This window comes from Oncorhynchus keta, chromosome 9 (genome assembly GCF_023373465.1).
Source record: "Oncorhynchus keta strain PuntledgeMale-10-30-2019 chromosome 9, Oket_V2, whole genome shotgun sequence".
Classification (NCBI taxonomy): Eukaryota; Metazoa; Chordata; class Actinopteri; order Salmoniformes; family Salmonidae; genus Oncorhynchus; species Oncorhynchus keta.
The window spans coordinates 19,427,968-19,444,463 of NC_068429.1; the positions used below are offsets into that span (position 1 = coordinate 19,427,968).

The following is a 16,496-nucleotide window of genomic DNA, read 5'->3' on the forward strand; positions in this document are numbered from 1 at the left end:
CTCTGTGACGAGATTTGAGTTTGTACATGCATCAGTGTAACAAGGTGTAGACCTTACAGTGAAATGCTCCTTACAGTAGACCTTACAGTGAAATGCTCCTTACAGTAGACCTTACAGTGAAATGCTCCTTACAGTAGACCTTACAGTGAAATGCTCCTTACAGTAGACCTTACAGTGAAATGCTTACTTATGAGCCCCTAACCAACAATGCAGTTAAAACATATATGGATAAGAATACGAAATTAATGTAGCAAGTAATTAAAGAGCAGCAGTAAAATAACAATAGCGAGACTATATACAGGGGGCACCGGTACAGAGTCAATGTGCGGGGGCACCGGTTAGTTGAGGTAATATGTACATGTAGGTAGAGTTACAGTATTAATGTGACTGTGCATAGATGATAACAACAGAGAATGCAGCGGTGTACAAGCACCAAATACGTCAAGGGGTATGTAGGCACTGTATGTAGACATTGGATTGATGCTGGAGATAATAAATATGAGGTTGAAAACTAGCGGAGTTGCCATTTAATACTGTTCTCTGATTCATGTTATACATTTACGACTGTTGAAATCACTGATGCATTGAAACTTTATTTTTTCAGGTTGAAGGACAAATAAATAAATACAGGACAATAAGGGGAGGTTTAAAATCACAATGCTGCACAGAGTACCATAATGTACCTTACATGCCCTATGGTTCGTGAATGGTGTACTTGATTTTGACATACACTGTAGCTATATGTGTTTATCATATTTATCATAAGGCTGTTGTTTTGTATTTTACTATACAGTATATAATGACGATGTACGTCATCTATGGAACGATTATTTTTTTACTTATTTGCCGTTTATACAATGAAATAAGATGCTACTATATCTGTAAACACATATTTTTGATTGGGTTGCTGATAAGCAGATAAAGGAATCAGAATGAATTACACATTGTGGAAAGGAGATCCAAGCTATATAGCCACATATAGAAGCACCCGCCTGCTGCATTCATGATTTACTATGTCAATGGTGTTGTGAGTTCACATTAAAGTTGCATTAGCCTACCAGGAACAGGGTTTGAGAGCCCTGGCCTATGTGATGAGAGTTAAACATGCGCCTGTGAACAGATGGGAGGTGCAGGCTGCACTGCCTTAGCCTGGTAGCAAGTGATTTACCTTTCAACGAGGAACAGTATGTGAGAATTAAATACAACAACAATAACAACTGTAACAGCAGCAAACATGCAGAGTACTTTGCTAGGTTTGATTAAGCATTAGCAGGCACCGGTGGATGTGATTTGGCAATGTGCCATAGGAGGGCCGTGAGTGTGTAATCCTGCAGGATTAGTTGGAAGACAGACAAAGATGGGAATGGAGAGGGATAAAGGAGAGAGAGAGGGAGAGGGAGGCAGAGTGGGAGAGAGAGCAGCAGAGAGAGAGAGATGCAGAGAGGGAGAGAGAGAGAGATAGTGGAGAGAGGCAGAGAGAAAGAGAGAGAGGAGAGAGAGAATGAGTGAGAATGAGATAGAGAAAGAAGGAGAGTGCAAGTCTCAGGGTTTTCATTGACAGCGTATACCGTATACCTTCCATGTTCATCCATTAGGATTAAAAACATCTGTGGATTAAAAAGGTTTGCACATTTATTTTTGACATTTGTTTCATCCCCTTGTTTCATCCGTAGCCTGGTCTGTTTATTTTGGAATTAGGTATTATTTAAATTGAAAATTCACAGAATCCATTAGCTTAGCTAAAATGGCTGGAATCGCTACAGGGTTTACTGAACTGAACAGCCACACTTAACATGCCATAGATCTTATACAAGTGTAGCTGCCAGTTTATTACCCTGTAACAGAACCATATAATACCGTTAGTAGGCTATAAGTAGACTAGGTGTGCAATTATGCAGTAGCACTTCACTTCACTTTCCAAAAATGGTAAGTGCTACTACAGTAGGTTCAGTAATTATAATGCTCTGTGCCATTCCTGTGAAATGTGTTGCCAACAACAAATCATCAAATCAAATCAAATGTATTTATATAGCCCTTCGTACATCAGCTGATATCTCAAAGTGCTGTACAGAAACCCAGCCTAAAACCCCAAACAGCAAACAATGCAGGTGTAAAAGCACGGTGGCTAGGAAAAACTCCCTAGAAAGGCCAAAACCTAGGAAGAAACCTAGAGAGGAACCGGGCTATGTGGGGTGGCCAGTCCTCTTCTGGCTGTGCCGGGTAGAGATTATAACAGAACATGACCAAGATGTTCAAATGTTCATAAATGACCAGCATGGTGGAATAATAATAAGGCAGAACAAGGGCATTGTGGTGAATTCCATGTCTAAATGTGGTGGAGTCCTTGTTGAATAGACAATAATATAACTTTATTGAGTCCCGGGGGGGCATTAAGATGGAATTACTTTTATACTACTTCTGTATATGACTACTAGCCAAAACTCAGACAAGGATGATGGAACTCTAGGGACTATTTGAGCTCTCTAAAACCCAATTGACTCCATACTCCTCTTATAAATATCCAGCACAGTCCAAATCTCACAGCAGACTTGGTATACTATTCACTATTCTCTATGTTTCATCTCCAGACATAGCATACAGTAGATTTCTGGATTTTGCTAGTGAACAGAACATTGATATATTGAAAAAGTGATGTGAAACTGATAAGTGAAAATGAATTTCATGGTGAATTACAAGTCCCTCAAAGCATACATTCGTTCACAAACTCAGTGACTCAACCACTTCTTTTCCATGTAGATTTATAACATGTTTATTTTGAAGCCACAATGTTCTCCTCCATTAGCAATGATACGCTCATACAGAGTACAAAGCATTTACGCAGAAGCCCAGTAACACAACATAACAACCCACATGTAAAATAGTACAGTTTACTATAGAATACTACAGTACTTACTATAGAATTCTGTGGTAAACTGTAGAATACTATACTACACACTGTAGTATACCTCGAGCATGTGTAGTACTTACTATAGAATGTTGTAGTATACTGTAGAGTAAATACTACAGTATACTACAGACCACAAAAACACCACAGCAAATACTATAGTAATGTTCACAAAAACACTAGTCTGCAAAACACTTTAATAGTACAGTAATATCCGCAAAAACACTACAGTAATTACTATAGTATACATTCAAGTATTTGATTTGCATATACACTGCCCATTAACCCATATCCCAATGTGTGCCACCCATACGAAACCTACATGCCAAGTATAGGCCATATAATGTGTTCCCTACAGTTTATTAAACAAAGAGCAGAAGCTCTGAATCCTACCTACGTGTTATGGAAAATGTGCTCTTTGAGTATTTTGTCCAGTAGGTTTCCTCAAAGACAAAAGCCCCCACTGCTATGTCAATGATATAACAAAAACAGTATTGTAAATACTACTGTAATGTCTTCACAAACACTACAGTAAATACTACAGTACTTTAGCCTGCAAAACCACTACAGTGAATACTACAGGAAAGTCCGCAAAACCACTACAGTGAATACGAAACCTTTTGTTCATGTGGGAACACACGCCTGTGACATCTTCAAAATTAAATCATTTTTAACTAATTTATTATGATTACTTAGCAGCTGTAAACAGTTCAAATGATTGTACAATCTCAGAGGCTGGGTGGACTCATCTTCAACCGATAAGCGGAGGTATTTTTTTTTTAATGTTACATCTTTCTTGAACCGGACAATCACAACACCGCTATTGTGGCAACACTTCATGACAAATCACAGCCCTGTCAGTTTCATGACAACAACAGACAACCTATCATAACATTTGATGACATTTGATGACTTTGACAGATATGATACAGTACATCAACAAACAACAAACCCTTTTATACAACAAACCCCGTTCCTGTCACGCTCTGACCTTAGATATCTCTGTTTTCTTTATATTTTGGTTAGGTCAGGGTGTGATGAGGGTGGGTATACTAGTTTTTGTATTGTCTAGGTTTTTGTATGTCTAGGGGTTTTGTAGGTCTAGGTAATTTGTATGTCTATGGTGGCCTGATATTGTTCCCAATCAGTGTCAGCTGTTTATCGTTGTCTCTGACTGGGGATCATATTTGTTTTTTGTGTTCGTGGGTTCTTGTCTATGTGTAGTTTCCTGTTAGCACTCATTTGTATAGCGTCATATGTCGTTTTGTTATTTTGGTTAGTTTGTTCTGTGTTCATCCTTATAAAGAATGTACGCATACCACGCTGCGCCTTGGTACGATTCATATGACGAACGGGACAGTTCCTGTAGGTTTTTGCTCCAACCCTAATTTAGCACACCTTAATCTGATAATTAGCTGGTTGATAAGCCGAATCAGGCTATACTTCTGGGGTTGGAACGAGAACCAACAGGAGGATAGCTCTCCAGGAACAAGTTTGGAGAGCCCTGGTCTAGATCCATAATTCCCTGTTTCCAAACAGTGTCATTGTGTCGACTGACATAACTGTGAGTCAATCACCACCTTCCGGAGACACCTGAAACCCCACCTCTTCAAGGAATACCTAGGATAGGGTAAGTAAGGGTAGGTAATCCTTCTCCCCCAACAAGATTTAGATGCAAGTGGCTGTTCCACTGGTTGTCATAAGGTGTATGCACCAATTTGTAAGTCGCTCTGGATAAGAGCGTCTGCTAAATGACTTAAATGTAAATGTAAATGTAAATGTTACTATTTTAAGACACAGTGTTGCGTGGGAACTAGAAACCATGATGGAAGTGAAATATTAGGCTACCAGTTATTTTCCACATCATAAAGGTTGTCCAACATCATAAAGGTTGTCCAACATCATAAAGGTTTTCCAACATCATAAAGGTTTTCCAACATCATAAAGGTTGTCCAACATCATAAAGGTTTTCCAACATCATAAAGGTTTTCCAACATCATAAAGGTTGTCCAACATCATAAAGGTTGTCCAACATCATAAAGGTTGTCCAACATCATAAAGGTTGTCCAACATCATAAAGGTTGTCCAACATCATAAAGGTTTTCCAACATCATAAAGGTTTTCCAACATCATAAAGGTTTTCCAACATCATAAAGGTTGTCCAACATCATAAAGGTTTTCCAACATCATAAAGGTTTTCCAACATCATAAAGGTTTCCAACATCATAAAGGTTTTCCAACATCATAAAGGTTTTCCAACATCATAAAGGTTTTCCAACATCATAAAGGTTGTCCAACATCATAAAGGTTTTCCAACATCATAAAGGTTGTCCAACATCATAAAGGTTTTCCAACATCATAAAGGTTTTCCAACATCATAAAGGTTTTCCAACATCATAAAGGTTTTCCAACATCATCCAACAGGTTTTCCAACATCATAAAGGTTGTCCAACATCATAAAGGTTTTCCAACATCATAAAGGTTGTCCAACATCATAAAGGTTTTCCAACATCATAAAGGTTGTCCAACATCATAAAGGTTTTCCAACATCATAAAGGTTGTCCAACATCATAAAGGTTTTCCAACATCATAAAGGTTTTCCAACATCATCATCAAAGGTTGTCCAACATCATAAAGGTTGTCCAACATCATAAAGGTTGTCCAACATCATAAAGGTTTTCCAACATCATAAAGGTTTTCCAACATCATAAAGGTTTTCCACACATCATAAAGGTTTTCCAACATCATAAAGGTTTTCCAACATCATAAAGGTTGTCCAACATCATAAAGGTTTTCCAACATCATAAAGGTTGTCCAACATCATAAAGGTTGTCCAACATCATAAAGGTTTTCCAACATCATAAAGGTTTTCCAACATCATAAAGGTTGTCCAACATCATAAAGGTTTTCCAACATCATAAAGGTTGTCCAACATCATAAAGGTTTTCCAACATCATAAAGGTTGTCCAACATCATAAAGGTTTTCCAACATCATAAAGGTTGTCCAACATCATAAAGGTTTTCCAACATCATAAAGGTTGTCCAACATCATAAAGGTTTTCCAACATCATAAAGGTTGTCCAACATCATAAATCCAACATCAAAGGTTGTCCAACATCATCCAACATCATAAAGGTTGTCCAACATCATAAAGGTTTTCCAACATCATAAAGGTTTTCCAACATCATAAAGGTTTTCCAGCATCATAAAGGTTTTCCAACATCATAAAGGTTGTCCAACATCATAAAGGTTTTCCAACATCATAAAGGTTGTCCAACATCATAAAGGTTTTCCAGCATCATAAAGGTTGTCCAACATCATAAAGGTTTTCCAACATCATAAAGGTTTTCCAGCATGAATACAGCTACAGAATTCCACCGCCACAGTATTTATATGACATATAGATTCCTTAGCATCCAAATGAAGTAGGCTGTCAGTCATAAAGTAATATTTTCTTTGTTAACAAGGATAAATTAGTCAGAACAACTATTCCTGTTCAGCAGAAGAGTTTACAATATTTTGGCACACAGAAAAGCAGCAAAAATGAATATTCACAATCACTATTAAAATACAAACAAAACAACATAAAATAATATCCTTCGCTGTATCTCATAAGTACACTGCTTTAATTGTTGGTGGTTGGTTGATTCTATTCCCTTTTATTCCCAGTCCTCTTGTCTAAAGTGTGCAGCAGCAGGAGGCATCTCTCATCCCTGCATGGTCTCTTGTCATGTTCTAATCAGTCCCAAGGCAACTGAATAGGCACATCACTGCGTTCGCCTCGGCTCTGAGTGCCCCTCCCTTTGACTGAGAGGTGTGGAGCACAACAAGTGTCCCTCTGCATCCATCCTCTCACTCCCCTCTTTGACTGAGCATAGCCCAGAAAGAGGTGCAGGTACTCTATTGTCCACTGGTAAGGATGAATCCATGCATATCATATGACATTCAATAAGATGTCCCTCTTAAGTGTGAGATGTCATCCTTAAATGTCACCAGTCAGTCATGACCCTAAAGAGCCATGAGGAAATTGATGTCCATTGGCTACTGCTCGGCTGAATGAAGGTTGACTGCACAATTTCTTTGTGACATTAAGTGTGTCTCATAGGTCATATATAACCTGTGGAAGGAAAAAAAGGAGAAAATGTGCCCTCTTAAACATCAGTTTAAGAACAATATGTTCTACTTATGGTTTTCAATACAAAAGAGGTACTGGAATGGAAGGTTGCATATTTGGTGCAAGCAAATGGAATGCAATGTTTGAGACAAGACAATCAAAGTGCAGTATGATACAAGATGATGCTCAAATCAAATCTTTCTTACATCTATAGTTAATGTTGTCTTTTCCAATCAGACTTACCCCATAGAGAGATTGGCATGTAATTGAACATAATCAAGAATTGTGTATAAAAAGAATTCCCTGTTAATCATCTTCCCTCTTTGCCACAATCAGTGTCTCTGTATGGATTAATCCACCATCCACTAAACACGGAAACATATTAATGACATTCAGAAAGAGATGTTTAGACAGATTGTACATACTTCTGCTAAGCAGAGATGTGCCTGCAGCGTAAAACATATTGTGCTAGTTTAGTGACAGGTAGTCTAGCGGTTATGGCCAAAAGGTCCCTAGATCGAATCCACGATGTGACTAAGTGAACATTCTGTCAATGTCCCCTTGAGCAAGGCTTTGCTCCTGTAAATTGCTCTGGATAAGAGTGTCTCCTAAATGATGTAAATGTAATTTGAAAAATACTCAACATTTTGAGTATTTCCAAGATGAGGTATTTGTATGTATAATATACTTAACATTTGGTTTTTCACAAGTCCAGCATCTAAAAAATGCCTTAGATCCAACTGTTATCTGTTAGATCTAGTTCATCATTTTGATTAGTTACTTTCAGTGATTGTGTCTTATTGTTTTAACATTGATTTATGTTTTTGATTATCAGTCATTTTAACCCACTTTCGCAGGCATTGTTGAGCATAGTGCTCAATCCACTAGCAGTAGAATAAGTGGTGGTAGAGCTGCAAGCAGTGTGGAATGTTGCATTTGCCTCGGTCATAAAGGGTGGTGCTCATGACATTGTTGAGCATAGTGCTCAATCCACTAGCAGTAGAATAAGTGGTGGTAGAGCTGCAAGCAGTGTGGAATGTTGCATTTGCCTCGATCATTAAGGGTGGTGCTCATGACATTGTTGAGCATAGTGCTCAATCCACTAGCAGTAGAATAAGTGGTGGTAGAGCTGCAAGCAGTGTGGAATGTTGCATTTGCCTCGATCATTAAGGGTGGTGCTCATGACATTGTTGAGCATAGTGCTCAATCCACTAGCAGTAGAATAAGTGGTGGTAGAGCTGCAAGCAGTGTGGAATGTTGCATTTGCCTCGGTCATTAAGGGTGGTGCTCATGACATTGTTGAGCATAGTGCTCAATCCACTAGCAGTAGAATAAGTGGTGGTAGAGCTGCAAGCAGTGTGGAATGTTGCATTTGCCTCGGTCATTAAGGGTGGTGCTCATTACATTGTTGATGTTGGGAAAATGTTGTGTCATTGGCTTTGATATCCATGTACCATGATCCAGTACACCTCAAAGCACAACAAACTGCTTAATACTAATATAGAAATATAGTTTTCTTTCTTCAAACATGCATATAATATTGTGTAAAAGTGTCATGAAATCTAAAAAAATGGAATTACCCACAATCCTTTAAAAACGGGGCCACATGGCAAGTTGTTGCAATAATTTAGAGAATATGGTGCAATTTGGGCCTCAGCCTGTATCCTCTGTGCTCATTGCAGGGTCTGGCTCCTCTGGCCGGTCCCAATGGGCAATGGCACGTACAGTGTATGTGTTATAGTACATGTTAAAATGCTGTGTTTAAATCTGGGATATCTTCTCCATGGACACATTATGTGGGTGTTAGGGTCTTCTCAGTGCAGCGTCTGCCTCAGGTTTCTATGGCAGGTACAGTATTATGTGTTCTGGGATACCTTCTGCATTTCCTGAATGTCTATAGCACAGTATGGGTATTGCAGTAAATGTAACAGTACATGTTTAAATGTCATGTTTAAATCTGATACCTACTCCAGGTTATATGAATGTCTCTCTATGGCATGTACAGTACAGTATGTGTGTTACAGTATATGTGATTAAAATCACATCTTTAAATCTGTCCACTACATGTCCCAATGGCACATACAGTATCTATGAAATGTTTAAATCTGTCCTGTACATGTCCCAATACAGTATGTTTTGAAATGCTCAAATCTGGGATACCTTCTCCAGATCCTCCATGATCAGATCCTGCTCCTTCACGTCGCTCTCTGACGATCGCCCGCCGGATGTCCGCCCGACAACTTCCTCCCGACCCAGCCCCTTCCTGTTCACCAAAGCCAATTCCGACCCCCCTGAGCCAGCCCCGGTGGGCAGGTGCAGGTTCGCTGGTAACACTGCGTTGCCTTGGATACGATGCGAGTAGGTCTTCTGGCGCTCCATGACTGCGGAGCACAGCTGGAATTTAAATGCGGCCTGGAACCCCCGTCGGAAGTTCTCATTGAAGAAGCCGTAGATGATGGGGTTGACGGAGGAGTTGAAGAAGGCCAGCCAGTGGGCCAGCGGGTACACGTAGATGTTGATGATGCGGTGCTGGCTTGCCGTCAGGCTGGCGTAGTCGCTTAGCATCATCAGCGTCCACAGCGGGAGCCATGACAGGATGAAGAGAAGCGCCACTACCAACAGCATCTTGATCACCCTCTTCTTCTTCTTCGACTGGCGGTGGTTGTCCAGGCTGGGTTTCGTCCCACCGCTGCTGCCACTCCCACTGCACCCGCCGGAGGAGGGTATGGCCGTCTTAAAGAGGGTGAATCCGATGCGGGCGTACATGATGACAATGAGTGATAATGGGGCTAGATAGATGTTAGCGAATAGGACGGTGGTGTAGATCTTCCTCATCTCTTGATTGGGCCAGTTCTCACGGCACCAGTAGAAGGGGCGGGTGTTGTTGTAGCCGTCCCCCAGTAGGATAAGGACACGCTGCTCCTTGGTCACCTTGGAAATACAGAGTCACAATTTTAAAAAACAGAAAGGGATGAAAATGTGTCTGATGCTTACACTTTACATTGATGTTAAACTTGACATGTTGATGTGTCCCTCTCAAATCCGTTGATTAATAAAACCTGACATGCACCAGCATTAGACAGTGTACCTGGAGCATGACCCCTGAGGGACACATTATGGAGATAGCCAGCACCCAGATGATGATGATGATCAGTGTGGAGGTGGAGATTGTCAGCTTCTGCTTGAAGGGGTATACGATGCAGCGGAACCTGTTCAGATGGGAGGTGAGGGGGAGAGCATTCTGTAAAATGTCTGTATTGTGAAATTGTCTGTTGTGTTGTGAAATTGCATTGAAATTTACTAAACACACACAAACACGCACAATAAATTTCATAAAATGATTTAATCAGTTGAAAGAAACCTCACCTATCCACAGCTATGGCCACCAGAGTAAAGACTGAAGCTGACACTGATATGCCTTGAACCATCCCACTCAGTTTACACACTAACCTCCCAAAAGGCCAGCCTGTCAAAAGAGACATATTTAGAATATACAAGAAAGGAGATATCTGGGACAAATAATGAGTCATGTGAAATGGATTCTGAGGTGAATCTCTTTTCACATAAAATGTTATTTGTCAGTTACGCTGAATACACCAAGTGTTGCCTTTAATGTGAAATGCTTACTTTACGAACCACTTTCCAAACAATGCAGTTTGAAAATTAACAAAGAAATAAAAATAAAATAGAAGTAACACAAAATAACACAACAAAATAACGATAACGAGGCAATATACAGATTATATACAAGGAGTAACGGTACCGAGTCAGTGTACTGAGGTACGTGGTAGTTGATTGATTAATTGAAGTACTATGTACATGTAGGTAGGGGGCAAAAAGCAGAACATCCGGGTAACCATTTAATTAACAGTTCAGCATTCTTATGGCTTTGGGGTAGAAGCTGTTCTCAAGCCTTTTAGTCCCAGACTTGGTGCTCCGGTAACGCACTGCGGTAGCAGAAAGAACAGACTGTGACTTGGGTGGCTGTAGTCTTTGACAATTTTTCCTCTGACACCGCCTGGTATAGAGGTACTGGATGGCAGGGAGCTGAGCCGTACGCATTACCCTCTGTAGTGCCTTATGGTATGATGCCGAGCAGTTGCCATACCAAGAGGTGATGTAGCCATTTAAGATGCTCTTGATGGTGCAGCTTTAGAACTTTTTGAGGATCTGAGGGCCCATACCAAATCTTTTCAGCCCCCCGAGGGGGAAAAGGGTGTTGTCATGAATGGGGTGTGCTCGGCCCTCCATTTCCTGTAGTCCACGATAAGCTTCTTTGTCTTGCTGATGTTGAGGGAGAGGTTGTTGTCCTGGCACCACATTGACAGGTCTCTGACCTCCCTGTAGGCTGTCTCATCGTAGTCGGTGATCAGGTCTATCACTGTTGTGTCGTCAGCAAACGTAATGATGGTATTGGAGTTGTGTGCAGCCTCGCAGTCGTGGGTGAGTACGGGAAGGGGCTAAGCACGCACATCTGAGGGGCACCCATGTTGAGGGTCAGCGTAGAGAACCGTATTGTTGCCTAACCTCAACACCTGGGGTATGCCTGCCAGAGGGTCCAGTATCCAATTACAGAGGGAGGTGTTTAATCCCAGGGTCCTTAGCTTAGTGATGAGTTTAGAGGGCACTGAGCTATAATCAATAAACAGCATTCTCATGTATGCATTATTTTAATCAAGGTGGGAAAGGGAAGTGTAGAGTGCAATAGAGATTGTTTCATTTGTGAATATGTTGGGGCTGTATGTGAATTGGAGTGGGTCCAGCCTTTCAAAGCATTTTATGGCTGCAGATCTGAGCGCTATGGGGCAATAGTCATTTAGACAGGTTACCTTGGTGTTCTTGAGCATGAGTACTTTGGTAGTCTGCTTGAAACATGTGGGTATTACAGACTGGGTCAGGGAAAGGTTGAAAATGTCAGTGAAGAAAATTGCCAGCTGCCAGAAGCGAGCATAGAAGGCATTTAGCTCCTCTGGTAGGCTTGCGTCACTGGGCGGCTCGCGGCTGGGTTTCCCTTTATAGTCCATGATAGTGTGCAAGCCCTGCCACATCTGACAAGTGTCAGAGTTGGATTAGATTTTAGTCCTGTATTGATGTTTTGCCTGTTTGATGGTTCATCGGAGGGCATAGTGGATATCTTATAAGTGTCCAGATTTGTGTCCTGCTCCTCGAAAGTGGAAGCTCTACCATTAGCTCAGTGTGGATGTTGCTCGCAATCTATGGCTTCTGGTTAGGATATGTACATACGGTGTGGGGACTATGTCGTCGATGCACATATTAATTAAGCTGGTGACTAATATGGTAAACTCCTCAATGCCATTGGATGAATGCCGTAGCATATTCCAATCTGTGCTAGCGAAACAGTCCTGTAGTTTAGCGTCCGCTTCATCGGACCACTTCCATTTTGAACGCATCCTTGGTACTTCCTGTTTGAGTTTTTGCTTGTAAGCAGGAATTGAGAGGATAGAGTATTGGTCAGATTTGCCAAATGGAGGGCAAGGGAGAGCTTTGTCTGCGTCATTGTGTATAGAAAAGAGGTGACCTAGAGTTTTTTTCATCTCTAATTGCATAGTAGACTTGCTGGTAGAAAGGAGGTAAAATATTTCAGTTTCCCTGCATTAAAATCCCTGGCCACTTGGAGTGTCGTATTTGGGTGAGCATTTTCTTGTTTGCTTATGGCCTTTGTCGTGTCTTTGGCATCATTAACTTTTTATGGCTGCAGGGGCAGTATTGAGTAGCTTGGAAAAGGTGCCCATTGTAAATGGTCAGCTCCTCGGTCTCAGTTGCTAATGTATGCATATTATTATTAGTATTGGATGGAAAACACTCTAAAGTTTCCAAAACTGTCAAAATATTGTCTGTGAGTATAACAGAACTGATATTACAGGCAAAACCCTGAGGAAAATCTAAACAGGAAGTGGCCTCTATTTTGAAAACTCCATGTTCCATAGCCTCCCTTTGCTGGATTTAAAGGGATATGAACCAGATTCCTTTTCCTATCGCTTCCTCAAGGTGTCAACAGTTTTCAGACATAGTTTCAGGCTTTTATTTTGTAAAATGAGCCAGAACGATAACATCGCGTCAAGTGGTCACATGAGTTTTGCTCGTGCAACAGAGTTTGGATAGGTATTGCTTTTCCCTCTCCTACTGTGAAAGACATTTGCGGGCGATATATTATTGATTATATATTTTAAAAACAACCTGAGGCTTGATTATAAAAAACGTTTGACATGTTTCTGTGGACATTATGGAAACTATTTGGAATTTTCATCTGCGTTGTCGTGACCGCTCTTTCCTGTGGATTTCTGAAAATAATGCGGCAAACAAATGGAGGTATTTTGGATATAAAAATAATTGTTGTGTAACTGGGAGTCTCATGAGTGAAAACATCTGAAGATCATCAAAGGTAAACGACTAATTTGATTGCTTTTCTGATTTTCGTGAACAAGCTACCTGATGCTAAGTGTACTTAATGTTTTGTCGTGCGATCGATAAATTTACACAAACGCTTGGATTGCTTTCGCTGTAAAGCATAATTTCAAAATCTGACACGACAGGTGGATTAACAAAAGGCTGTGTTTTCCTATATTGCACTTGTGATTTCATGAACATAAATATTTTTAGTAATATTTATTGAATGTAGCGCTATGCTATTCAGCGGTTGTTGATGACACTTATCCCGTTAGATTGAAGACATATTTTATCAAATAATTTCTCTAATTATTATTACGTGATTAAACTAATCATGTAAATGTAATTAACTAGGATGTTGGGGCACCAAGGAAAATCTTCAGATTACAAAGTTAGAATTTTCCTAATATAACTCAATTAATCTTCTCATTAATTAATTATTCTTTACCACACATTAGTCTCATTCCAAACGTCATAAATTGTTGGTTATCTGCACAAACCCAGCCTTTACTATGAATCATCCATACATCAATTGTCTTAATAATTAATTTACTAACTAACTAAATAATCACAGAAATACACAAACAAACAAACAGTAGATATGGTTACAAGGAAATGATAGGGGAGGTTCCCTAGTGGGCTAAGCCGATATGACGAGGTACGCATGGCCCGAAGAGGATTTCTTCAGGTGTAGGTTTTATTCGTAACAGTAGAAAAGGGCTGTCCCATGAGCCAGACTTTAAAGGGAATACAATTCTGTCACGTTCTGACCTTTATTTCCTGTGTTTTGTATTTAGTTAGTATGGTCAGGGCGTGAGTTGGGTGGGCAGTCTATGTTTGTTTTTCTAGGTTTTGGGAATTTCTATGTTTCGGCCTAGTATGGTTCTCAATCAGAGGCAGGTGTCATTAGTTGTCTCTGATTGAGAATCATACTTAGGTAGCCTGGGTTTCACTGTGTGTTTGTGGGTGATTGTTCCTGTCTCTGTCTCTGCACCAGATAGGACTGTTTTGAGTTTTCACATTTCTTGCTTTTCTGTAGTCAGTTGTTCATGTGTACCTTTACGCATTAAAAAGAACCATGGACAATTACCACGCCGCGTATTGGTCCTCTGATCCGTTTCGCCTCTCCTCTTCGGAAGAAGAGGAGGAAATTCATTACAAATTCTCTCACATTAATGGTTTAAAATCATATTACATAATTTCACAAATAATTTAATCTGTACTCATTCATTTTATACAATAATTAGACGCTAACCTCATAATGGAGGCTCCTGTATAAACAGAGTTATGGTAATGTGGCTGTATTGTCTTTCATGAGGTCACAAACATGAAACAAAACGGACCGGGTTATATCTGGCTTCTCCACCGACCGTTTATACATTCTCCAAAACATGGATATTGTTCAGTTCTCAAGTTCTGTGATGTAGAAGGAGTTTCTTTGCTCTCTATGTGTCTCTTTCTGCATGGCCAGGAGGAAAGAGTCTCCTCCAGGAATTTACGACCTGAGATAACAGAACCTGGGTGTAGGAGGGAGAGAGGGGGAATCCACTCACTATACCCAAAGAGGGCCACGTCATGACACCTTATACAACTCATTCAGTGCGGTCTTAGTGGCAGCATGTATTTGTGGAAGTAACAAAAACAATATTATGAAAAAGCACATAAGCATTAACAAAAATGTATAGGGACTGAGCAAGGGGATACTTGGAAAGACAAGCAGAGTGATTGGAAACTGTGTAATAGACGTTGGGCAAAAATAGATAGCACTCTAAGCACTAAGTTCATGACTTTGTCACTTTAAGTAAGTGCTGTAGGTATAGAAGTAGCAATGGTTGATGCTCTTGGACTGATTTTATCCATTGGACCTATCAGCTGTCAGAATATGACCATTACAGTACACACAAACATTCAAGAAAATAACCACAATACCACAAACAACATGTTAGCAATACTATCACAGAGAAAGTGTGGAAAGTGTGTGACATGTTATAAAGTTGTTGGCATGCAGGATTGTTAGGGTTAGGGTTACTGTGGTTAAAGTTGAGCCAGAGGGTGGACATGAAGCTAGAGCTAGGGTTGTAGTTGAGGGTTAGGGTTGAGTCGGAGTGTGGACATGAGACTAGGGCTAGGGTTGTGGTTGAGGGTTAGGGTTGAGTCGGAGTGTGGACATGAGGCTAGGGCTAAGGTTGTGGTCGAGGGTTAGGGTTGAGTGGGAGTGTGGACATGAAGTTAGGGCCAGGGTTGTAGTCGAGGGTTAGGGTTGAGTCTGAGTTTTGACATGAAGTTAGGGCTAGGGTTGTGGTCGAGGGTTAGGGTTGAGTCGGAGTGTGGACATGAAGCTAGGGTTAGGGTTGTGGTCGAGGGTTAGGGTTGAGTCGGAGTGTGGACATGAAGCTAGTGTTAGATTTAAGGTTGTGGTCGAGGGTTAGAGTTGAGCCAGAGGGTGGACATGAAGCTTGGGCTAGGGTTGTGGTCGAGGGTTAGAGTTGAGCCAGAGGGTGGACATGAAGTTAGGGCTAGGGTTGTGGTCGAGGGTTAGGGTTGAGTCGGAGTGTGGACATGAAGCTAGGGTTAGGGTTGTGGTCGAGGGTTAGGGTTGGGTCGGAGTGTGGACATGAAGTTAGGGCTAGGGTTGTGGTCGAGGATTAGGGTTGAGTCGGAGTGTGGACATGAAGCTAGGGTTAGGGTTGTGGTCGAGGGTTAGGGTTGAGTCGGAGTGTGGACATGAAGTTAGGGCTAGGGTTGTAGTCGAGGGTTAGGGTTGAGTCTGAGTTTCGACATGAAGTTAGGGCTAGGGTTGTGGTCGAGGGTTAGGGTTGAGTCGGAGTGTGGACATGAAGCTAGGGTTAGGGTTGTGGTGAGGGTTAGCGGAGTGTGGACATGAAGTTAGGGCTAGGGTTGTGGTTGAGGATTAGGGTTGAGTCGGAGTGTGGACATGAAGCTAGTGTTAGATTTAAGGTTGTGGTCGAGGGTTAGAGTTGAGCCAGAGGGTGGACATGAAGCTAGGGCTAGGGTTGTGGTCGAGGGTTAGGGTTGAGTCAGAGTGTGGACATGAAGCTAGTGTTAGAT

The 16,496-nt window shown here is 41.0% G+C and overlaps 1 protein-coding gene and 1 long non-coding RNA gene across 27 annotated transcripts in view; one reads left to right on the forward strand and one right to left on the reverse strand.

Moving 5' to 3' along the window:
- Positions 1-4,689: 4,689 nt before the first annotated feature.
- On the forward strand, positions 4,690-6,211 carry LOC127931787 (uncharacterized). 26 transcript variants are annotated; one of them, XR_008143015.1, is made up of 5 exons: positions 4,690-5,004; positions 5,349-5,443; positions 5,658-5,752; positions 5,829-5,961; positions 6,079-6,211. It is a non-coding gene; the product is annotated as an uncharacterized LOC127931787 (long non-coding RNA). The 26 variants fall into 26 exon arrangements; XR_008142994.1 differs by lacking the exon at positions 5,349-5,443 and adding an exon at positions 5,194-5,269 and having other exon boundaries at positions 5,696-5,923; XR_008143000.1 differs by lacking the exon at positions 5,349-5,443 and adding an exon at positions 5,194-5,250 and having other exon boundaries at positions 5,677-5,923.
- A 664-nt stretch (positions 6,212-6,875) lies between these two features.
- LOC118373187 (neuropeptide FF receptor 2-like) overlaps positions 6,876-16,496 on the reverse strand; it is a 29,226-nt gene continuing 19,605 nt past the window's right edge. The window contains exons 3-6 of the mRNA XM_035759269.2: positions 10,386-10,485; positions 10,108-10,228; positions 9,180-9,950; positions 6,876-7,022 (exon numbers count right to left, since the gene is read on the reverse strand). Of these exons, the coding sequence (XP_035615162.1) occupies positions 7,005-7,022; positions 9,180-9,950; positions 10,108-10,228; positions 10,386-10,485 (1,010 nt within the window). The 3' untranslated portion in view covers positions 6,876-7,004. The remainder of the gene's footprint in view (positions 7,023-9,179; positions 9,951-10,107; positions 10,229-10,385; positions 10,486-16,496) is intronic.